Source organism: Pelophylax lessonae, assembly GCF_965119305.1.
Source record: "Pelophylax lessonae genome assembly, chromosome: 6".
NCBI lineage: Eukaryota > Metazoa > Chordata > Amphibia > Anura > Ranidae > Pelophylax > Pelophylax lessonae.
In genome coordinates this window covers 233,347,943-233,373,525 of record NC_138773.1, presented here as the reverse complement: position 1 = coordinate 233,373,525, position 25,583 = coordinate 233,347,943, and the positions used below count along the sequence as shown (strand labels likewise).

At 40.9% G+C, this 25,583-nt stretch overlaps 1 protein-coding gene across 1 annotated transcript in view; it reads left to right on the top strand.

Annotated features, from left to right (window-relative positions):
• Positions 1 to 25,022, top strand: part of ZNF804A (zinc finger protein 804A) — a 247,070-nt gene extending 222,048 nt beyond the window's left edge. The window contains exon 4 of the mRNA XM_082261348.1: positions 22,040 to 25,022. Within this exon, the coding sequence (XP_082117474.1) occupies positions 22,040 to 25,019 (2,980 nt within the window). The 3' untranslated portion in view covers positions 25,020 to 25,022. The remainder of the gene's footprint in view (positions 1 to 22,039) is intronic.
• Positions 25,023 to 25,583: the final 561 nt, after the last annotated feature.

Here is a 25,583-nt window from a genome sequence, read left to right as displayed (position 1 = left end):
CCCCATGCGGTCACAGGGTGAAACAACAGATGCTCTCCTAGGCATCACCGACTCTCAGAGATTATAGCCCTCTCCTTGAGAATGATCAGCCAACTTTCCACTGGAGATCCACCATCCAGACAACACTTCGTTCTTTGTTGCCATGGGAGACCGCACTCTCCCCACAGAACTTCTCCAGCGCTCTCTAGACTGGATTGCTGCTTTGTAGTTGTCATATTCATCTTAGTTAGAACCATCCAGTGGTACACTTCTTGATACTCCTCTGTGAGAAGTGGCTGCACCAGTTCAGCCCAGCGGCTTCTGGGCCATGCTTTAAATGAAGCCATGTTCTCAAATTTAGCCAAGAAGTCCTCATTGTGATCCTCACTTAACATAGGCTGTATGAACTCAGACACACAGATCACTTATTCGTTGCCACAGGCAACCACCCCCACTTGTGCACTCCTTGCACTGAGTGATGGCTTGTTTTCCTTTTTCCCTTGCTCCAGTGTGGCAATATGCATCTTGCACCAGTCTTGGGCTTGTTCGGTCGGTAACAACCCCTCCAGCGATAGAGCTCTGTCTCTCATTTCAGCAAGTCTTGCTTCCTTTTTGCGCTTTGACTGTCCCATCTCTGCAGTCAGGAAAACACAGTTCCTTAGAAAAACGTTTTTGGGTGTACTGTCTCCTTAAGGCTGAGACAACACACAACTCTTTGCTCACACAGCAATAGCAATACAGACAGTCTCTGACACTCATGGTTTCTGGAGTGCGAGGATCTGGAACCCCGACATCTGTGCCCATAGCATTCCTCCACCAATTGTATCGATTTGGGGCGATTGAACTCAAATGGTGCATGCGATTTCAGAAAGTAGTGCCACTCCAGACTGTATGTTCAAGGGAATGACAGCCCACTTTTATTTACAAGAATGGAAAGTTCACAAAACAACAGCAATTTCCCTCGCAGGGGGTTCCACCATTTCTGTACTGTTGATCCTCAACCCAACCCAAATACTCTTCGGTCAAGCTCACGGGTAGTTTACTGGGACCAGCTTCACACTGCGCTGTCGCAGACTACATCTGCCTCCTGCAGATGTGAACGCTCTTGCTGCCAACTGCGGCCTCTCTCTCTTAGAGATGGTGGGAGCCCTCCTGACTCCCATACACAGACCTCATGTCTGTATGGTGGAGTTCTCCTGACTCCTGGGCCAGACATCCTATCTGCCCGAGTACAGCTGTCTCCAAGTGGGAGCTCTAAATGCTAATCCTGTGAATAATATTAACCCAGCCCACAGGTGTGCGATCAGCGATCCCGGGGTCGCCTCTCTACAGTATATATATATATATATATATATATATATATATATATATATATATATATAATATCTCACAAAAGTGATTACACCCCTCACATTTTTGTAAATATTTTATTATACCTTTTCATGAGACAACACCGAAGTAATGACACTTTGCTACAATGTAAAGTAGTGAGAGTACAGATCGTATAACAGTGTAAATTTGCTGTTCCCTCAAAATAGCTCAACACACAGCCATTAATGTCTAAACCACTGGCAACAAAAGTGAGTACACACCTAAGTGAAAATGTGCAAATTGGATCCAATTAGCCAATTTCCCTCCCCGGTGTCATGTGACTCGTTAGTGTTACAAGGTCTCAGGTGTGAATGGGGAGCAGGTATGTTAAATATGGTGTTATCGCTCTCAATCTCTCATACTGGTCACTGGTTCAACATGTCACCTCATAGCAAAGAACTCTCTAAGGATCTGAAAAAAAGATTTTTTGCTCTACATAAAGATGACCTAGGCCAGCCCAGCACAGGTGAGGTTGCATTGATGGGCAAAGGTGAGGCTGCATTGAGCACGGTTGCCAAGACCATACAGTGGTTTAACAGGACAGGTTCCACTCAGAACAGGCCTCGCCATAGTCTGAGTGGATCCTGAATGAGTGGAGGTGCTCAGCGTCATATCCAGAGGTTGTCTTTGGGAAACAGATGTATGAGTGTTGCCAGCATTGCTGCAGAGATTGAAGGGGGAGGGGGTCAGCCTGTCTGTTCTCAGACCATACGCCGCACACTGCATCAAATTGGTCTGCATGGCTGTCGTCCCAGAAGGAAGCATCTTCTAAAGATGATGCACAAGAAAGCCCGCAAACAGTTTGCTGAAAGAAAGCAGACTAAGGACATGGATTACTGGAACCATGTCCTGTCGTCTGATGAGACCAAGATAAACTTATTTGGTTTAGATGGTGTCAAGCATGTGTGGCGGCAACCAGGTGAGGAGTACAAAGCATGGTGGTGGAAGTGTCGTGGTCTGGGGCTGCATGAGTGCTGCCAGCACTGGGGAGCTACAGTTCATTGCGGGAACCATGAATGCCAACATGTACTGTGACATACTGAAGCAGGGCATGATCCCCTACCTTTGGAGACTGGGCCTCAGGGCAATACTTCAACATGATAACAACCCCGAACACACCTCCAAGGTGACCACTGCCTTTCAAAAGAAGCTGAGGGTAAAGGTGATGGACTGCCCAAGCCTAAACCCTATTAAGCATCTGTGGGGCATCCTCAAACAGAAGGTGGAGGAGTGCAAGGTCTCTAATATCCAGCAGCTCTGTGATGTCATCATGGAGGAGTGGAAGAGGACTCCAGTGGCAACCTGTGAAGCTCTGGTGAACTCCATGCCCAAGAGGGTTAAAGCAGTGCTGGAAAATAATGGTGGCCACACAAAATATTTACACTTTGGGCAATATTTCGACATTTTCATATTTAGAGGTGTACTCACTTTGGTTGCCAGCAGTTTAGACATTAATGGCTGTGTGTTGTGTTATTTTGAGGGGACAGCAAATTTACACTGTTATACAAGCTGTACACACTACATTGTAGCAAAGTGTCATTTTTTCAGTGTTGTCACATGAAAAGAGATAATAAAATATTTACAAAAATGTGAGGGGTGTACTCACTTCTGTGAGATATTGTGGGTATATATATATATATATATATTTTAAATGAGAGCCAACCAGCAAAAGTAAATTAATTATACTTACCTGATAGTAGGCCTGCATCAGCAACCCTTTAGAAAGCACTAGTAAAATATTTTTATTTTTCAGTGAAAACTGGCCAGCTATTATTTGAATTTATTGTTATTTAGAGTTTGTTTATCTTTTTTTTTTTCCTTTATGAGAAGTCAAAGCAGTGTTACTATTTTGCTACAATTTGCATATGTATGGTTGGACAGTTTTTTAATTCAGTCTGTTTGAGAATACTAAAGCAAAACTGATCAAGTTAAAAAAAATACTGAAAATAATATTAATAATTAATATTGATAATATAAGTAAGAGTCCCGCGCTGTCTGAGGAAATATGTGGTGGAATTAATTCCTTCCCAGATGCTGCATATATCAGTACTGAAACCATGCAGTTTAAAAGCTAGTAGTAAGGGGTGGGGGATACTGCGCTTCTAGGGAGTATTAAAATAGGTATACAAGTGAATATCCAGTAAAAATGTAAAAACAGTGATTATATCCAATAGATAAAGTATGATATTATATAAAATGGTGCATTGGTGTAAACAATAGTACTCAATAGTGCGTATAATACCATAAAATCATCAGGTATAAAGTGCAATAGTGTGATCCAGAATACAATAATTATAAATAATAGAATTCTAACTATAAAGGCCAATTTAGTGACAGGCAAAAGGTGCTCAGTGCATATAAAAAAAATGTGCAAAAATCACTCATTCCATATATAAAAGTCCCGGACAACGAAGAAAGTTCACAAGTGAAAAATACACTTCTTCAATTTCTGTATCTGGGTGAATAGACTATCAAATCGGTGTTGTCCCTCCACCTAACACCATATACGTGAGATGTGGGGTGCTTCTTCACACTCGTGTACCCCTATAGTGGTACTAAGCGCTCACCTCCATAACTAAGAACAAACGCCTTGTTAAACAAGAAGGGACTTATCTCCACTCTTACTCCACTTCTCCACTCTTACTCTGGTATCCAGAAAGCAGCCTAGGATCAATTAGCCTTTTAAGCCTCCAGGGGGCCAACGTATCTCGGAAAAAAAGGCTTACAATAGTGCAATACTGTCTTGTAAAAACAATTTTATTCCAAATAGATAAAAGCAACTCACATTTGGTGTATAAAACCAGCGCCTTTGGTTTAAAATACAGGGAAGGAATTGCGGTCTTCACATCTGCGTGTATACGTCACTTCCGGTATAGCGTCCCTACGCGTTACGCCACTTCCGCTCACGTGGCTTCTTTAGGGGTTCAGGCTTAAAAGACTAATTGATCCTAGACTGCTTTCTGGATACCAGAGTAAGAGTGGAGAAGTGGAGTAAGAGTGGAGATAAGTCCCTTCTTGTTTAACAAGGCGTTTTTTCTTAGTTATGGAGGTGAGCGCTTAGTACCACTATAGGGGTACACGAGTGTGAAGAAGCACCCCACATCTCACGTATATGGTGTTAGGTGGAGGGACAACACCGATTTGAAGTCTATTCACCCGGATACAGAAATTGAAGAAGTGTATTTTTCACTTGTGAACTTTCTTCGTTGTCCGGGACTTTTATATATGGACTGAGTGATTTTTGCACTTTTTTTTTTATGCACTGAGCACCTTTTGCCTGTCACTGAATTGGCCTTTATAGTTATTTTATTAAGAGAAGAATTCTATTATTTATAATTATTGTATTCTGGATCACACTATTGCACTTTATACCTGATGATTTTATGGTATTATAAGCACTATTGAGTACTATTGTTTAAACCAATGCACCATTTTATATAATATCATACTTTATTTATTGGATATAATCACTGTTTTTACATTTTTACTGGATATTCACTTGTATACCTATTTTAATACTTCCTAGAAGCCCAGTATCCCCCACCCCTACTACTAATTAATGTTGATAATTAGAGACAGGAAAAAACATAAAATACACCATTAAAAGTGAGTACAAATGTTACTAAAAATGACAATCAAATAAAAAAAAAATCAGAATAAATAACGGTTGATAAGATGTGTTTGCTTGTGCCAACACTGGTGAACAAAGCCTTATATTATCTAGATAGCTATTTTTGCTATTTCTATGCACAGTGTAAATTCATTAGTCAGGATAAATATTTTAACATTCTATTCACAGAGGGTGAAATTAAAATTAAACCACTATATTAGCTGTAATTATGCCTATGTGATTTATGTAATTACCTGTATGTTCATGTTTTACTTGTATAAGATGTGATGTTTGCAAAAATGTAACAATAGATCGCTAAAGGAATTATACATTTGTGGTTAATTGAAAAGAGACTTGACACCAGGTGGTCTTATAGCATTATGCCTCATCCTCCTTCATATATAGAGGCAGATATATTTAAACTGCATGTCTCACAGTACTTGATTATAGTAATCCATAGGTTTATTATGAGATGCTTTGGACCCTAGTGCATTATGCGTGAAGAACATTTTTTTATATAAGAAGGAGGATTTTAGATTGGTTGGAAGTTACATAGTTACATAGTAGTTGAGGTTGAATAAAGACAATAGTCCATCCAGTTCAACCTGTGTAGGTGTGTGTGGCTGTAATCATCTCACATAGCCCTGAATGTCCTGATCCTTGAGATGTACATCTAAGAGTCTTTTGAAAGCCACCATACTTCCCGCAGAGACCACCTCTTGTGGTAGAAAATTCCACAATCTTGTAGTCCTAACAGTAAAGAACCCCCCACGTTGCCTCTAATCGCATTGTATGCCCTCTTGTCCTCATGCAATCCCTTCGACTAAACAGCTAAGTAGTTTGACCAGCTATGTAGATCACTGCTTCTTTTCACCTGAAAAACACTTGTCAGTTGCTATTCTCCCTGTGAGAACCCCCCCCCCCCCCCCGCCTGACATCCTTTGATCTGAAAATCAAAGGAACCATATATAAAATTATCAGCTGAACAACTGGTGTATTCTTTTGAATGCAACCACTGTTTGGGGATAGAATGGCCATTAGGGGAGATTCTTCCATCTACATTGGGAAAATCAATAGATTCCTCTTATTCAGCCTGTGGGGTGAATGAAAGAAGTCTTGTAGTGTAAGGCTAGCTTTGCAGCACTAAGGTTCTTGGTTTGAATCCAGGACACTACCTTCACAGAGTTTGCATATTCTTAGACATTTTTGTGGGTCACTTGGCTTCTGTCTAAATTAGCCCCAGTATGTATAATAGCATGTAAGGTAGGAATCTTACATTGTAAGCTTCTGGAGGCCAGGGACTGATATAAATGTACAGTATTCAAAGTGTAGAAAATATTACTGGAGCTATAATAATCCCTATAATAAATAACTCATTCACATTATGAACTTTGCTTAAAAAAATAGGTACTCTTCTCTACTAAAAGTATTTTTATGCTATGTTTTGTACTTAAACATTTTTCAATAAAAATCTAATGAAAAAGAAAAAATAAACTTTTCTTTCTATTTTTTTAAGAGGGTAATTTTTTGTGTGTAGTTTGGGTATTTTCCTTTATTTAATTTAGTGTTTTTCCTTTTTTGTGAGTGTGATCATTATTTTGCGTACTATCACCTAAAATGTTTTCTTAAACTTAAACTTTTTTTCTTGCTTTTGTGAAAAAAAAACATAAAGTACTAGATTTTACAAAAGCATTTGGCATAGTTTCCCGCATGCAGGTAATGTGTAAGTTTGTAAATGGATAGAAAACTGACTGTATGTTAAAAGACTGTATTCAGAGAGTAGTGAATGGTATAAGACTATTAGTGGTGTACCCCAAGGTTCAGAGTTGTACCCTTACTTTTGATTTATATTTTTAATGATATAGGGTCTGGGATTAAAAATACCATTTTGATATTTGCAGATGACACCAAGCTATGCAGCGAAATACAGTCCTTATAGGATGTCTCCGACTTACAAGCCAATCTGAAAGCACTGCTTAACTTGACAGCTATATGACAAATGGGGTTTAATGTTGATAAATGTAAAGGTATTGACTTGGTGGCTAAAAACATGCACGCATCCTACATTTTAGGGGGAGTACAACTTGGGGAGTCAATGTTGGAGAATGATCTGGGTGTTCTGGTAGATGAAGTATGAGTTAAGATTAGCTGAACTGAATGTATTCTCTCTTGAGAAGAGGAGATGAAGGTGGGATATGATCAAAATGTATAATCACATAAGTGGTCTATATGGTGAGCTTGGTGTAAAATTATTGAATTTAAGGTCATTACAAAGGACAAGGGGGTACTTTTTAGGTCTCGTGGAAACCACTTAACCTCCAAATACAGAAAGTCTCCTTCATTGTAAGAGTTGGTAAAATGTGAAATAGACTCCATCAGTAAGGCCTGGATTATTTTCTAATTGCACAAAATTTTAATGAATATGTATATTTATAGGCATTAGCACCAGGGGTAGTTAATTTCAGGGAATATCTGATTACCTTCAGGGGAACTAGGAAGGAATTTTTTTCCAACACTGGAGCAAATTTGAACATGCTTTATTACTTTTGTTTGCCTTTTTTGATCAACTGTGGGTAAAGGATTGTGTATATAGAGGTTTTCTATTTGTCTGTTTGTTTGTTTTTCTATTAGTTGAACTAATGCCTCGTTTCCACTGAGCGGTACTGTTCGGTTCGGTACAGTTCAGTACGGTTTGGAACGGTACACCTTGATCAGGCTTGCGTTTCCACCGCCTTACATGATAGGCGTGGTGTAGCCGGAAAGTAGTTATCGACATCACTTGATGGGCATGGTGGACCAATGGTCAACCAATCAACATTCTGCAGAGTGTAGCTCCACCCTGTTGGTACGGTACGATTGTGCTTGGTACCACAACGAAAGGGTCCCAAAAAAGTGGTACAGTACAGTTCAGAATTAGGGTACCATTCACAACTTTTGACAATGGAAACAGAAAAAATTGCGTACCGTACCGAACCAAACTAAAAGCATATCTAAACTATGGTGGGAATCTTGTATGAGGCGCACTCTCACAAACTACCCGACCAGCAGGTATAATGCGACAGGATCCATGCTTCCTGGAAGGTAATGCTGCAGCATTCAAGCCAGTGGGACTTAAATCCCCTCCCTAAAAGTATATGGACACCCAGCAACAGCACAATGGCAATGAAAGTATCCAGTGCATTCCCTCACCAATTTATCAACCATCCCTATACCTTTTTGGATGGGTGGGCTCCCTCCAGACATACCTGCCCTTAATATATCCATTATTATATCTGTAGCAATGTTTCCAGGCCTTGGGCCTGAGGCGGGTCTGCCGTCAGTACCGGTAACACTTCCAACACATTTAAGTTGTAAACCCAGGTGTGAGAACTGAGACAATGACCATTCCGGCATCTTTGGTTTGTTTTGTTTATTGTATATTGGGGATGGGCGAAGAGAATGAGTGGGATACTCCTCTGGCTCTTCTAGGCTTAACTGGCACACTGTACAGAAAAATGTCCGTTGGCGCTGTTTTAACGACAGCTGAATGCCGGCCAACACTTCCTGGCGCTTAAGGATACTGACTTGCTGAATAGTGCTAGAACTTCAACTTTAACTAGTTTAACTCAGAAGATCCAGGACTGTAGAACACTTGACTCCTGGCACTCGATTTAGCTCAAAAGTCACTGAACAGCTCCCTCCAGCCCTTCACTGACTGAGGTAGCTCCTTGTCACTGCTTGTGTTGCTGCAACTCTTAACTCTGTACACTGCACACTGTACACTGGCTCTTCAGGGCCAAACCACTGGTGCCCCCTTTCAAACTTAAGGGTCCTCTTACTAGGCACCCCCTCTAACACTTCAGGGTCCTCTGACTAGGCACCCCCTCTAACACTTCAGGGACCTCTGACTAGGCACACCCTTTACAGCTAGCTGACTCCTGGATCCCTGGAACCTTCCCTGGAGTGGTCCCCTCTACACTTGGCAGACCCCTAGGGGCAGTTCACAATACTCACGACCTTGGCAGGCTTTCCTGGAACTGAACCCCTCTTCCTCCACTGGTCCTCGGCACACCGGATCCCCTCTGCAGCTTAACTCAGCATTCTCTGGATTCCTAGTCAGCCATTCGGAACACCCAATCCTTCTGACAGGAGGAGAGACAGCCATACTCTCCCTCCTGGGACTCTGCTTCCTGCCAAAGACGCTGCGTCATGCGTACCCTTTAAAACTTATACTCACTCCCAGAATCCTCTGCGGCAGAATCTGCCTTCTGGGGTAGATACAGGCCTGAGTGTGTCTCTGATTGGGTTTCCTCCACTGCCCAATGAGAATCCTCTCATGGAACCAGTGGGGAGACTCCCCTCTCAGCAGACACACCTAGGAGACATGACAGCCAGCTGAAAGCATGGCCCTGCTGTTAGGCAGCCAAGGCCCACTATACTTTTACCTAGCACCTACCTGTAGGGTGCTACATATCTGTGCTCCAACTCAGGAGACTCTCAAAATTTATAGAGTTAGGACTGCAGTACACTGGGGTGCCATGACGGGGTCACTGCAGCTTATGCATTTATGTGCAAGTGTGTGCAAACGAAACCCCTTGATTTTAATGTGAACTGATAGGGTCAATTTGGTTTGTTGCAGGCTGGCTGGTAAGTGGTCTGGGAATTTTGGTTTGTTGCTTTTTAACATGCATTGCCCTTCCATGAACCTCTTGCTGCAAAGGCCAGTTATAGGTTCATGGGATTGTCATTTATTTGTACTTCTTCAAATCATCTGATATACCTGGTGATCCTGTTAGTTCACCTTCTGTCTTTTGATCTATCGGTCAGTTTGCACCTACCTATTTCCCCTGTGGAGATTTAGGATGCTGTGCCAACATACAGGGTGCCTGTGTCTTCTGTAGTCAGTTCAGTTGCCATGCCCCATTTGTCAGCCCTGCTGTTTTTATTGATATTGGCTCACAGCCGAAAACAGCAGCTGCTGCTGTGTTACCCTCATGGAACCCAGCGTCCACAGACAGTGAACATTTTTCTCCACTGTTTATGACATCAGAAACAAATGCCTGCCCCCTTAGTAAACGGGCACTCTCTCTGGTATTTGAAAGAGGGACCTGCCTGCCTAAGTTTAGTAAATGTACATGTACCCTTTAATCATGATTCATGCATATTCCAGCAATGCTTTAAATGTAAATGGTTAAGCAAAGCTAATTGTATCAACACGCCAACTTAAACTTATAGCCATGATGAAGTCTGTTCTCACTTTTCCTTTATTATCACATGATCAGTTGAAGGGGATTTCGTATCTGGCAGCTTGATTAAAACATCACCCATATAGTTTTTTTTTTTTGGGTGGATGCAGGCAAAAAAAAAAAACACATATAACCTTCAAGTGGAAGATAGCTAACTTAAATATACCAATCTCCAACATTCTAGTATATTGTCCTAATTATAGTAACAATAATTGTCTATGGATCTATGTTTTGGGCCTATCCAAAAACAATAGCATGCCACACAATTCAACTGAATTTTGCAGATCTCCAATATAAGGAATGTAGAAGATAATGCTGCAGATACATAGCCTCCTCTAGTGGGGGCCAATCTGTACTGTAAAGGAGAGAATTGTTTCATAAAACATAAGATAAAGCTTAAAACCCAACCATTGCTATATTTTTGCCTGTGTAGTAGTTCTTTATTCCAGATATTGAGACACAATTCTACCCGCATTTGCTACCACATTTTGAATCCTTCCTGCACAGCAGGGTGAGTTTGATTTATGGCTACAGAGCTAGGATTCCTACTGATTGATAAGCATCCAGCGCTTCGTGGTGTTCCTGGTAACATCTTGATTCCTCGGGAAGCCCACATACGGTGGTTTTAAGTAAAAGCCCAACAGATCATATTTATCAAAGGAAGAAATTATTTTGCTACACCAAGTAACCATTTTTTTTGTTCTGCTTGGAAAATTAAATAAAGCTATTTTTTATCTCATATTATATAAAAAGAAAAACAACTAGCTTTTCATTAAAGTAGATCTAAAGCCATCTTTTTTTTTTTTCTTTTCAGTTTGAATAAAATGGGAACCAGTTGAAATCCCTGTTAGGTTTTTATTTTTGTTTGTGTCGCCATGGGAGAAATTAATTTGTTCTGGCAACTGTCACCTTGACAAAAAATGATATGAAAAAAAATGTAGTTCTCACTGGAGCAGGAGGTTTCAGTAAGGACATCTGTAATGGTGACAACTAGAGAGAACTTCTTATCTTCATCTAGAAGTCAAATAGTTTTAAAAACAATCTGATATGGTAAAGGTAAATAAATACCAATTTTTTGTTTAAAAGTAAAAGGGATATATATTTTATATTAAAGAGGTTGTAAACTCGTATAAATTTTTTTTTTTTTTTTTACACCCTGCAAAAGAAAGACATAATGAGCTAGTATGCATCGCATATTAGCTCATTATGCAATACTTACCTCAGAACGAGCCCCCGCCGTGCCGCTCACTCACCTCTATGACGGGCGACATGTCTAGTCGCCCGTCTTCCGGGATCGCGGCATCCGGCCATCTGATTGGCCGGAGCCGCGGTGACGTCACTCCCGCGCATGCGCGCGGGATCAGACAGTCACGGCACGGGGCTCTGAAGGAACGGCACGATCGGCCGTTCCTTCAGAGCGCATGCGCCAGTGACGTCACTGGCGACATGTAAGGTAAATATCTCCTAAACGGTACATGTTTAGGAGATATTTACAGTACCTATAGGTAAGCCTTATCATAGGCTTGCCTATAGGTACAAGTTGTAGAGGAGGGTTTACTTCCTCTTTAAATGTAATATTATATTGTATTTTGTACATTTATTAATTTTATAAATGTATTTTTTATATTTTATTGCCAATAAAGGGAAACATTTTCCCATATCTATATATACTGTATATACAGGTGCATCTCACAAAAGTTAATTTATTTCAGTAACTCAATTCAAAAAGTGAAACTCCTATATTTTATATAGATGCGTTACACACAGAGTGATATATTTCAAGCATTTCTTTCTTTTAATTTTGATGATTATGGTTTACAGCTAGTGAAAACACAAAATTTAGTATCTCAGAAAATAAGAATATTCCTTAAGACCAATAAATAAAAGGATTTTTAATACAGAAATGTTGGCTTATGGAAAAGTATGTCTATTGTACAGGTCGTCAAGGGTGGGTCCTTGAAGGATGCTATATTTCCCCTCTGTTTGGGCTCTGGTCCCTTTAAGGGAGCAAAAGGGGTTAACTCATTGATCCGAGGAAGTGGGTTTAAGAAGGACAGGAAGTTGTAGATTGGGTGTGGTGGAGAATAGAGGAGACTGGGGCTGGTGGATGGTGGACTTTTGTACAGCCGAGAGGGTGCATGTCAGTTTGCTGACTGGGAACCTGTTGCCAGGGGAAGTTACCCTCTTCAAAAGTTGGGACTGTTTGACTGCAAAAGCAGCTCTGAACTCTTCATGTCGGTGAGACTGTTTGTTCCTTGTTGTGATTTTTTTTGCTGCTATGAAGCCTGTTTAAGTTAACAAACATTTCTTTGGTTGCAACGCCTGTGTCCTGCGATCCAGCTGATTCCCCAAACATTGCAACTGGTGCAGGATGTGGGGCAGGACAGAGAAACAGGCACAAGAAGAAAAATACATTTTTTTTTTTTTGCATTGAACTGAAAACTGACATTTAAAGGGACAGTACATTTGACTTATGTCCTGGGTTTAAGATGCACTAAAAGCTGAAACAATGGAGGAGCTAATTAACCACCTCCCACCCGGGCCATTGTAAATATACGGCCGGGTGGGAGTCTCCTCCTTCTGATCGGACGTTCCGGAACGTCCTTCAGAAGGAGAGAGATCGCGCCGCCGCGGGCACGCGCAGCAGCGCGATCTCGATGTGCCTGTGTCCCTAGGACACAGAGCAACAAGACTCGCCAGGAGGGCCCTGTGATTGGCCCTCCTGATCACATGACGGCTGTGTCCAATCACAGCCGTCATGCAATGTAAATACAGCCGTTGTAACGGCTTCGATCTCTTCTCCTTCTGACAGATCCTGTCAGTGAGGAGAAGAGGAGAGGATCGATTCTTCAGCCGGGGTGATCAGTGAGTATTTCTAATTACTCACTGATCACAGGGGGGGTCTGTGCTGATAATCTGATGATTGATTACCAGTGCAGCCCTGGGGGGAGGGGGTGCCACTAGAGCCACCAGGGATGCCCACCCATGACCACCAGGGATGCCCACCATGGCCACCAGGGATGGCAAACAGGGCTCAGAGAGCCTGCCAGTGGTGCCCCCCTATCAGTGCTGCCCACCAATGCCATCTATCAGTGCTGCCCACCATTGCCCGTTAATGCCATCTATCAGTGCCGCCCACCAGTGCCCATTATTGCCCACCAGTGCTGCCTATCAGTGCCCATCAGTGCCCCCCATCAGTGCCGATCAGTGCCGCCCATCAGTGCCACCTATCAGTGCCCATCAGTGCCCATCGGTGCCGCCGATCAGTCCCCATCAGTGCTGCCTATCAGTGCCCATCAGCGCTGCCTATCAGTGCCCACCAATGCTGCATATCAGTGCTATCTATCAGTGCCACATATCAGTGCCCATCAGTGCTGCATATCAGTGCTACCTATCAGTGCCCATCAGTGCTGCATATCAGTGCCACCCCATCAGTGTCTCCTCATCAGTGCCTGTCAGTGCGGTGTCATCAGTGCTCATCAGTGCAGGAAAAAACATATCTATTTACAAAATTTTATAACCTAAACAAAAAAACTTTTTTTTTTTCAAACTTTTCGGTCTTTTTTTATTTGTGCACCAAAAAAGAAAAAACCTGGCGGTGATCAAATACCACCAAAAGAAAGCTCTATTTGTGGTGAAAAAATGACATAAATTAGGTTTAGGTACAGTGTTGCATGACCGCGCAATTGTCATTCAAAATGCAACAGCGCTAAAAGCTGAAAATTGGTCTGGGAAGGAAGGGGGTTTAAGTGCCCAGTATTGAGGTGGTTAAACAGTTATCCCTGGCTAATATGCAAGCGCAGACTCGTCATGAGGAAGCTAATCAGTGCTTAGCAACCCAGCTGGAGGTACAACAAGCTCACCAGAAAGAGGCTCTGGCTCAGCAACAAGAAAGTACTCACCTGTTGGTAACCCAGCTGGCAGCCCAGCAAGGAGCTATGCAGACAAGAGGTAGTACAGCACCTTTCCCAGAGTCATGAACAGGCAGCGGTTACCCCTAGCAACGAGGTGGCGGTGAGGGCCAGTCATTTCCTGCAGAAGTTGTCTCTGAGTGATGATGTAGAGGCACTTCTTGCTACGTTTGAGAGGATGGCAGAGAGAGAAGGGTGGCCCCAGGAGCAGTGGGCCGGTCTCATTGCTCCTTTCCTCACCGGAGAACCTCAAAAGGCCTACTTTGTTCTGCCGCCTGATGAAGCGAAAGTCTATGGCAGAAATTCTGGCTCGTCTGGGGGTAACTACGGCTGTTCGTGGCCCAACGAGTGCACCAGTGGAAATATTATCCAGACCGGCCACCAAGGTCCCAAATGCATGACCTGGTGCAACTGGTAAAAAAATGGCTGCAGCCCGAGGTGTTGTCTGGCCTCCAAATTGTGGAACGAGTTGTGTTGGACCAATACCTGAGGTCCCTGCCAGACAACCTTCAACGATGGGTCAGCCATGGAGACCCCAAAACAGTGAACCACCTTGTTGAGATGGTGGAACGATATACGGTAGTGGAGGATCTTCTTAGCCCTACCAAGCGCCAAGGCCCCAGCACGTCTCGGCCTGTTCAGTCAACTGCAGCCAATTCCACAAAGCCAAGAGTCACTCCTTGTGCTTCCTCAGAGGCCTGTTCCTGCTCGGAAAGTAGGGGATATACAATGTTGGCGGTGTCATTCCTGGGGCCATACCCGGGCACACTGCCCACTGCAAGAGGAGCCAATGGAATGCGCGGTCCTCCAAAAGGGGTCTTTTTATGCCCATAAAGCATGCACAACACATCTGGATCTTGGTGAGGGGAAGTTCGAGTGTGAAGTTCGTGTAAACCACCTTCCTGCCAGGGCTTTGTTGGACTCAAGAAGCATGGTGACCCTGGTTCATCCCAGAGTTATTGGGAGAATCGGCCAAGTAAGCAAAAATTTGGTTGTGGGCATTCACTGAGACACTAGAGAGTACCCTCTCATCTTGGTGTCCATCTCCACGGCATGTGGTACTGGTACTCAAGAGGTGGGGGTGGTGGAAAACTTAGTGCATGATGTGATCATAGGATGAGACTGTCCGTTGTTTGCAAAACTGTGGGAACAAGGACAACCACATGAATGGCCCAGAGAATGGGGAGAAACGCCCTCTGTTCCTGCTGTTGAGGAGAGTAATCCTGAACTGCCAAATTTTGTTGAGGTTGAACTGGATAAAAGCAATGTTGAAACTGTTGAGGATGCCAAAATACATGGTCCACAGACCAACCTGAATACTGAGGGGGGAGAACCTTCTCCACTTTAGGTGATGCTGGGGGAAGGGGAGGAGGAAGTGGCCCCTACCCCTGCTCTACCAGATTTGGGTGTTACCCAGGGGGCATTTGGTACTGCCCAGATGCAGGACCCCACTTTGGCCCGGGCACGGGAACAGGTTGTGGTTTAAAGGGGTGAGGGGTTAGTCTGTCAGTGCTCAGACCATATGCCCACACTTCATCAAATTAGCCTGCATGGCTGTCATCCCAGAATGAAGCCTCTTCTAAAGGTAATACACAAGAAAGCCCACAAACAGTTTGCTGAAGACAAGCAGACTAAGGACATGGATTACTAGAACCATGTCCCGTGGTCTGATGAGACCGAAATAGACGTATTTGGTTCAGATAGTATCAAGCGTGTGGGGCAGCAACCAGGTGAGAAGTGCAAAGACAAGTGTGTCTTGCCTACAGTCAAGCATTGTGGTGGGAGTGTCACGGTCCATTGTGGTGGGAGTGTCAAGGTCTGGGGCTGCATGATGCTGCAGGCACTGGAGAGCTACAGTTCATTGAGGGAACCATGAATGCCAACATGTATTGTGACATACTAAAGCAGAGCAAGAGATACTAAAGCTGTGTGTTGAGTTATTTTGAGGGGGACAGTAAATTTACACTGTTATACAAGCTGTTCACTCACTATTTTACATTGTACCAAAGTGTCATTGCTTCAGTGTTGTCACATGAAAAGATATAATAAAATATTTACAAAAATGTGAGGGGTGTACTCACTTTTGTGAGATACTGTATTTATATGTATCTGCATTTTTTTTTCTTTTTAAAACCCTTTTTCTTTACTGACACAGGGTCAGTTGTGAAACATGAGGGTTGCACTGCTACTCCCTGCAGGAGACACTGATGAAGAGTCACTAGTAGGGATGATCGAACTTTTCAAAAGTTCGGTTCGACCAGAACTTCCAGAAAGTTCGGCCCAGATTTCAGAACCCCATTGAAATCAATGGGACCCGAACTTCGGTAATCAAAAAACCCCATTTTGAAGCTCTTAAACCCAATAAATGCCCCTAAAAAGTGCCTAGGGTTCTGAGTCATGCCCCAGAGACTATTAATCACACAAAAAAAAGTTCTTAAAAATTGTCATTTTTGATAGAGAGCCAATTATTGAAAAAATTATTGAAAAAAAATGAGATGTCTTTGGATTTAGTGTCTGAGGGGTCTAAAAAAGTGTACCTGTGAAGTTTCAGCTCTGTAGCATGTCCAGAACCAGAAAAAAAAAGATTGTTTGTATTAGAATTAATATAGACCAGGGATATGGCTCCGCTATTTTCACACCTTGCCGGTTTTGTAGCAAGCGTTTTTTTGTGCATTTTTTGGGGGTTATTGGAGGCAGGCATAACATCAGAACTTCTGTTTAGGGGTATATATACACACACACTTATATGTATATATACACATACACATATATAGGTGTAAAAGTAGCAGAACACTATACTTGCGCTAATGAAATAATTAACACCCATATGGCTTCTCTCCTTTCACACCTATATGTGTGTATGTGTATAAATACATATAAGTGTGTGTGTGTATATATACCCCTATACAGAAGTTCAGATGTTTTGCCTGCCTCCAAAGACCCACAAAAAATGCCCCAAAAAAACGCCTGCAATAACACACCTGGGCGTTTTTTTTTTTTGGCGCAGGCATTTTTTTGGGTATTTTTTGTGGGTCTTTTGAAGCAGGCAAAACATCTGAACTTCTGTATAGGGGTATATGTACACACACACTTATATGTATTTATACACATACACATATATAGGTGTGATAGGAGCGGAGCCATATGCCTGTTAATTATTTCATTAGCGCAAGCATAGTGTTCTGCTACTTTCCCACCTATATATGTGTATGTGTACTGTATATATACATACGTGTGTGTATATATATACCCCTATACAGAAGTTCAGATGTTTTGCCTGCCTCCAAAGACCCCCAAAAAATGTCCAAAAAAACGTCCAATTTTTTTGGGCATTTTTTTGGGGTCTTTGGAGGCAGGCAAAACATCTGAACTTCTGTATAGGGGTATATATACACACACACTTATATGTATATATACACATACACATATATAGGTGTGAAAGTAGCAGAACACTATACTTGCGCTAATGAAAAATATAACACCTATATGTGTGTATGTGTATAAATACATATAAGTGTGTGTGTGTATATATGCCCCTACACAGAAGTTCAGATGTTTTGCCTGCCTCCAAAGACCCCAAAAAATGCCCCCAAAAAACGCCTGCAATAACACACCTGGGCGTTTTTTTTTTGGCGCAGGCATTTTTTTGGGCATTTGTTAGGGGTCTTTGGAGGCAGGCAAAACATCTGAACTTCTGTATAGGGGTATATACACACACACACTTATATGTATTTATACACATACACATATATAGGTGTGAAAATAGCAGAACCCTATGCTTGCGCTAATGAAATAATTAACAGGCATATGTCTCCGCTCCTATAACACCTATATATGTGTATGTGTATAAATACATATAAGTGTGTGTGTATATATACCCCTACACAGAAGTTCAGATGTTTTGCCTGCCTCCAAAGACCCACAAAAAATGCCCCAAAAAAACTCCTGCAATAACACACCTGGGCGTTTTTTTTTGGCGCAGGCTTTTTTTTGGGCATTTTTTGTGGGTCTTTTTAGAGGCAGGCAAAACATCTGAACTTCTGTGTAGGGGTATATATACACACACACTTATATGTATTTATACACATACACATATATAGGTGTTATAGGAGCGGAGCCATATGCCTGTTAATTATTTCATTAGCGCAAGCATAGTGTTCTGCTACTTTCACATCTATATATGTGTATGTGTATATATACATACATGTGTGTGTATATATACCCCTATACAGAAGTTCAGATGTCATGCCTGACTCCAAACATGTCCTCAAAGCCCTATAAACGCCTGCAGCAAAAAGCAGGCTGACAGGTGAGAAGCCATATCGCTGTTCTATAAGTGACCTAAGAGAAACGATCTTTTCTCTATAGCGGTCACCCTGAAATGGAAGGGTTTGGTCACCCTGCCATAGCAGTCAGAGTCAGTTCACCTTACACTACACTACAGTCACCCTGGCACTTAACACTTTCCCTACAGAAACTAGATTTTTGAATCTAACTAAAGTGGAAAATAGCACCCTAACTACACTAGATATCCCTTTCCTCACACTAATAATTGCTAAATGACACTTTTGAAGCAGAAGTAACAGAACTGCTTCTACTTTCTTCCACGTCCCTGTATTACAATGCAATGTATATTTATGTCCCAGTTTTTTCTCTATTTGGTCCCTTTTTCTTTGGGTCGGTTGAATGTAATCAATTGGCCTGGGTCCTCTCCCCTTGATAGCTTGTTCTTCCGAGTGAGTGTGCGATCTCCCTGTTTCAGCCCCTTTCCTTTGTGTATTGATTCCTTTAGAATCCCTCCAATGGTTAAACCCAAATCTATTTTTAAACACTTGGAAAAGCAAGGGTATTCAAACCCTAGCAGATAAAGTCTTAAAGGGTAAACTAATGCTTTTCATTGAATTACCTAAGAAGTTGTATCTCTCGACAAAAGAATTCCTCACATATGCTCAAATTTCCTCCCTTTGCCAACAATTACCAAGCCCTTACCTTAAAGTGCCTAACCAGGTGTGGAATTATTGGCAATCTGTAGATCCAAAATGAAAAGGGATTCATTTACTCTACAGCATCATTCAGTCCAAAATTTTATTTTGCAAGCCAAACCCCTTTTACAAATGGGAACAAAAATTAGGGAAAAGTTTCTCTGACAGGCAGTGGATTAGTGCAATCAGATGCAATTATCAATATTCACAATGTTCCAATTATTGGGACATTCTAGCACAAGAATTTCACCTACGTTGGCACTATACTTCATACATTATGGGAAAAATGTCTAAATCCCATACCAATCTCTGTTGGAGAAATTGTGGTATGGGACGATACCTTAACTCATATGGCCTCGTCCTGTCCTCACCTACGAAGCATCTGGTCGGAGATTTAAGTTGATCTCATCTGTTACTGGTTTACTCACCAAACCAAACATTGAGCAGACTATACTCAAACATGTCTATTTTCCCTGTATCGGTATACTCAATAGCCATGCACATCATTTTTGCTGCACGCTTGGTAATATTGCGCAGGCGGAAAACAAACTAAATACCCAGCGTTAGAGAGACTGTGTGATAGGGTAACACCATCGCAGAATACGAAAATATCTTAGCCTATAGAGATGGGAAACTCAATAAATATAACCTAAATTAGTCTATCTGGGTCTCAAAATACAATCAGACTCATATCTGATGAAGAAAATGTGTTTCTGTTGGTACTTTTGTGTCTTCTTTTCTCTTTTCTCTTTTCTCTTTTTCTCTTTATTACACATGACCAAGGGCTGCTGTAGATGTAGCACGCATAATTAACAAATGACCGTGTATGTTGATTTATGTTTTGCATCTTCTCAACCAGTGAGATATTGTTATTCACCACCACTCATAAAACTGTTAAGTATTGTTTATAATAAATACCAAATAAATTACTTTGTATTGATAAAAACTCAATAAAAACAAATTAAAGAAAAAATTGACATTGCTCACAGAGTTATGGTTAAGTTTATGAACGTATACTGATGCTGATAATTTTGATCTGGATATTGAGGCTTCAATGACCTCTGGTTAAGGGAGGTTTAAACACAGGAAATAAAGTAGAGGGCTTCTGAAAATATAACAGAACAGACACAAGACTTTAATTTAATATAAGGTAAAGATAACAGTACAGGACCATGTAAAATAATTTATCTGAATTTACCATGCATTCTAATCCATTTAAACTGTGCCTTCCTTGCGTGCAAAAAACACCTAAGACCTATGATGCAAACCATGCTATGACAAAAGTGAGGGGTGAAGTGCTCCCTGACCACAGAGAAAAAAAACGTTTGTGGAATACCTGTCTGAAGTTTAATACAAGTACTAAATTCAGGTTACAAAATAAAGCTTGATGCAAGGAAAATTTTCATTTTACAGGCAAAAGGAGACATAGAGAAATCTATCCGAAATAGGAGAGAATTTACAAACCATAAGCTATATATTTATATAAGTGAAACTGCAGCATATTCATACAGTGATTAACACTGAAATACACAAAGAGAAACACATTAAATGGGTTAAAGCAAGAAACAAAAATAAATGTGCTGCAGCTTGCCAGTCTTTAGATGTTGACTGGTAAGCTGCAACGACTGCATTAGATTTCTTTTTTTTTTTTTTTTTGTTCAGGCTATTTGTTCCCTTATTTTAACATGGTAACCCTGCCAGTAAAACACTTCCCTCCAAGGGTGACAACACTTACTCCCTCCCTATATATATGCAAGAACAACATTGTCCTCATTGGCTGCTTACTCCTTGTTTGAACTAAAGCCTGATGTACCAATGTATGTACATTCAGCTTGCATCCACAGATTATATGTCATTAGTAGGAATGGGAAAAGGGTATTAACCCTTAAATATAAGCATTTGCCCCTAAGCAAGATGTTTTTGCCTAGGGTTTAATTATAAATATATATATAATTTTTTTTAAATCAAGTTTGAGGCCAGAAACAAGGTGGCACTAAAAGGTAAATGTATTAATGTTAAATGTTATGTCCGTGTAAGCAACAGATCCTAAAATGTAAAGCAGAAGATGGTATTGTCTAGAAATCCAACATTTCAAGTTGAATAGCAAAGGGTTAAAACCCCAGTCAGGTTTTTCTATGTCCCATTGGGGAGCTTTCCCTTCACTTCCTGCCCTGTAGACACAACAGAAAGTAAGAGGAAATCTCTACAAAGTGAGGGTATGCTCTCTTAGATAGTTTTCACAAGTGTCCTATTGAAGGATCTCCCCTCTAGTAATTTTCTGGAAACATCAAACTCAAAATTTCCAATTTACAATCACTTTCAGAACAGATGGTACTTTTAAATTGCAGGATGCACTGGCCTAGGACAGGGATCTTCAAACTTTTTAAACAAAAGGCCAGTTTACTGTCCTTCAGGCTTTAAGGGGGCATGTCTGTGGCCATTGGGAGTAACCAATGCCTTATAATTGGTTTTAGTGGTAAGATTAGTGCCCCATTGTTTGTATCAGTGAAAGAAATAGTGCCCCATAGTTGGTGACAGTGGCAGGAATAGTGCTCCATCATTGGTGTCAGTGGGAGGAATGGTGCTCCGTCATTGGTGTCAGTGGGAGGAATGGTGCCCCATCTTTGGTGTCAATGGGAGGAATAGTGCCTGATAATTGGTATCAGTGGGTGTTAGTGATTGGAGTGTGCCCCAAAGAGCAGATACAGGTGAGCAAAGGGTCATATCTGGCGGCCAGCGGCCTGCAGTTCGCAGACCTGAGGACAAAATCTGGTGCTTATTATACTGCACAGTCACATTTAGACACATTGCACAAATATGGACAAGTGGAGATAACAATATTAGAATGAAGTTTGTTAGTCTATCTGACTGAAAATCTATTGCTGACTTCAATTGAGCTTAAACATGTGAATGGCTTATTTTTGTAATGTATTTACTAGATTTTTTTTTTTTTTCTTTTAGTGCTCCAGGAAGTGGCCCTATGTTCAAATCAACCACAGTTACTGTTCATGATCATGTCCACGGTAATCTTCAAAGTACCATTGTCCATTCTTTAGAAAGAGAAACTCCGCAGATTGCCTCCATCACAAACCTTCATAGTAGCACAAATATGGCATCTATACTTTTATCAAGCTCAGAGAGCTCAGAAAACAACAGCCAAAACTTTCACAATCAGATTCAAAAAGACAAAAAACAGAAAATAAGTTTCTCTTTTGCTTTTCGAAAAAGGACTCCCATTAAACTTGAAGCCTCAGCTGCTGTGTTCTATGACTTCAACGAGGACATTTCAGGTGCTCATGGGTTAACAAAGAGAAGCAGATTTCTCCCGGCTTCATTTAGTGTTCAATCATCTTTGCCAATAGAAGGATCTTCATGCCCAAATGACGATCAAAAATCTATATTAGCTTGTGAAAAACAATCACCTAGAAGAAGACATGCTTCCCAGGACACAAATCAGAAAGAAATGGATGAAACAGAGTTAACAACATCTTCAGCTTCTGATGTTTGCAATTTAAAAGTGCCTTTAGACTGTAATGTCCACGCACAACCAGTAAATTCAGATATATTTCTTCAGTCAAATGAAAAAGGGGGCGAATATATTTCTGAAAATGAGGAGTTGGCTGTAGAATGGTACAAATCCAAGGCAGGTGAAGGAACACAAATACATTGTGATGAGCACAGTTTTCTGGTTCAGTCTGTGGAAGACACCATGCAAAAAGAGGAAAGCACAGTATCTGATCTATCATGTTACAGTAGTAAATGTAACAATAATCCAACAGATTGCTTATCTATTGATGATGGAACACTGCAAAAAAAGAATATGTCTCCTAAAAGACCAAATCAGGACTTTATACCAGTGCAAAGCAAAAATGGTTCCAAAATTTTTCAATGGCCTTCTGAAATGATGATGTACACCTGCACACAACCATCCATCTCCTACAGCTGCAATCCTCTACATTTTGATTTCCGGCTTTCAAAAGGTAAAAAAGTACAGGCAGCTTGCCCAGAAAACAGTCTGCCAAACCAGACAAAACAATATTATTGCAGTAACAGTTCCAGTACTGAATATCATACTCAATTAGACTATGACTCTTTTACAAAGAAAGATGGGAAAGATCCATGTCAGCAAATAGCCAAGACTCAGAACAGTTTGAAATGCTATAATCTAATTTGCAGCTTTAAAGAAGATCAAAAGCACAACATTTCAAAGTATCTTCTGGACAAAGATTTTGACTCAAACATGAACCAGAGAAGCAAAAGTAGTAAAAAATCTTCTACAAGAAAAAGAAAACATAGAAACTGCAAATATAGAGAACGTGTAAAAACATCCAAATGCAAGCACAGGCAAAAATGTCTTACGAATGGAAATTGTCAAAGTTGCTCAAAAAATTTTGAACAACATGTGCAATCAAAAGACTCACTTTACTCATTAAAAAACTTGACATTTCCTCATCAACAATCACATGCTGAGAACGATCACACAGAATCGGAATTGTTAAGAATACCAACTCTACAGATCAAACAAGAATGTCTGGCTTGGAAAGCTAATCATAAAAGAACATTCGCCAATCAAACAGAAAATAAACATAGCAAGAACACAGGCTCTTTCAACTACCAATCAAATCTCTTACAACTTGATCACTGCTCTCAAAACATTGCATATTCTCAAACATTTTGTAGCTGGAGTTCAGATAAAATTGGCTCTAATGATGAAAAACACGAAACCTTTTTAAAGCAAAGCTGCACTTTCAAAAGACTGCGCCGATCTGTTACAGATGAGATTGAGTTGTCCTTTAAAAGACCCAGGCTATGTAAATCTTCCTTATCTTTCCAAGGGGTCATTTTTCCAGAGGAAAGCTTTTCCATTTTATGTAAATCTATACAAATAAGAGAGACTCAGGTAGTAAAAGACACCATCGGTAAGAATCCAGGCAAACAAATGCCTTGCAAAGAGAAACTTGATTTTGTAAAAACAGGGGAGTTTTCATCTGACAATTTCTGTAAATTAGAAGAGAAGTCACTGAGAGCAAAGAAGCTACTTGAGAAAATAGAAAAGATAAAGAAGGTGGTAGAAAGCAGATTAGACCAGTTATGTAAAAGTTTAATAGAATTGAAAGGAAATGAAGCAAGTCCACTTTGTTGTACTGAAAATGGTCATGATGTCACAAGCAAAGCCAAGTGCACAGTGGAAAACAGTTTCATGCCTCCAACTGTAGTCGGCAATAGCAGTGAACAACATGGAACCCACCAACTGCGTTGTAATAATCTTGAGGAAAAATACCAAACTCCATTATCACGGGATATATTAGCTGGACAAACATGTCAGGAGCCAATGAAAAATTATATGCAAACTAGACCACAGACTAGAAAAAGCCAATTATCGAAGTACAAAGAAGCACATGGGGATCCCAAAACATGTACAACTGAGCAGCTAATGTCCCATGTCACCTTGCCTTGCCAACAAACACATATGCCAGGAATATATTTAAAGAAACAGAATTATCATTGCAACGGATACCAAAACCCAGTACAATCCAACACACATCCCAATATGTTTAAATTTGTTTTTCCTACATCAACAATTCAAACCTGTCATTCAACCTATCCAGTGCAGATAGAAGCACCTGTTTTTTCTGGATCTATAGCTACCTTACAGCACAGCATACCACAGCATCTGGCGGCTCCTTTTCCCTCTGTCTCAGTCGAAAATGTTACATTTATTGGCTCTCAGCAACAGTTTTTATGTCCTCAGACTCATGGGATTTCCAGAACTCCTTTCTATCAATTAGCAATGGAACCCCCATCTATACCACAAGTACCCATTACAGCAAATTCTGTGTTATGTCATATTCCTGTACCTCTTTCACATGTGTCACATCCGATTTTCACACCTGTCCATTCCCAGCTACCGTCTCTTATTCCTTTACATCCTCTTTTTTAAGAAAAAAATTATATAATTTGAAGCCTAACTCCAGCCATTTTTTTAGTTTTGATTAGAGTGAGGATGAGTTAAAACTTCCTTTGGATTGTCTTTAACTGCTTTAGGTAGAAATCTCTCACTTCCAGGACAGGAAGGTACAAACAGCAATGAAACAATGTCAGAAGGTCTAACACTTCCTACTCTGCTAAAAATATTTTTTATGTGTTTGAATTTGAGAGATTTTTAAGCACTTTCTGTACTCTTCTCAACAGAAAAGCAATAAAAATGAAATAGAAAATGTTTTGGCTGGAGTTGGGCTTTAATTGTAACCCTTTCCTGTATACGGAAGCTTCCATTGCTGACCTCCTTTTGAAATGTGGTAGGTGCCTGGCTGTTATGCTAACCTTCTGGGCTTAAAAATTTCATGTTAAAATCATAAGTACTTATCTACATACTCGTTCTAGGTCATCGACTTAGATTATTGATGCAAGAAGATCAGCATGATAAGCAGGCAACCAGCATGTGCAGTCAGCACTGGCAGCCTCCATATATTTCCTTAAATAAATATGTAGCATTAGCCAAAGG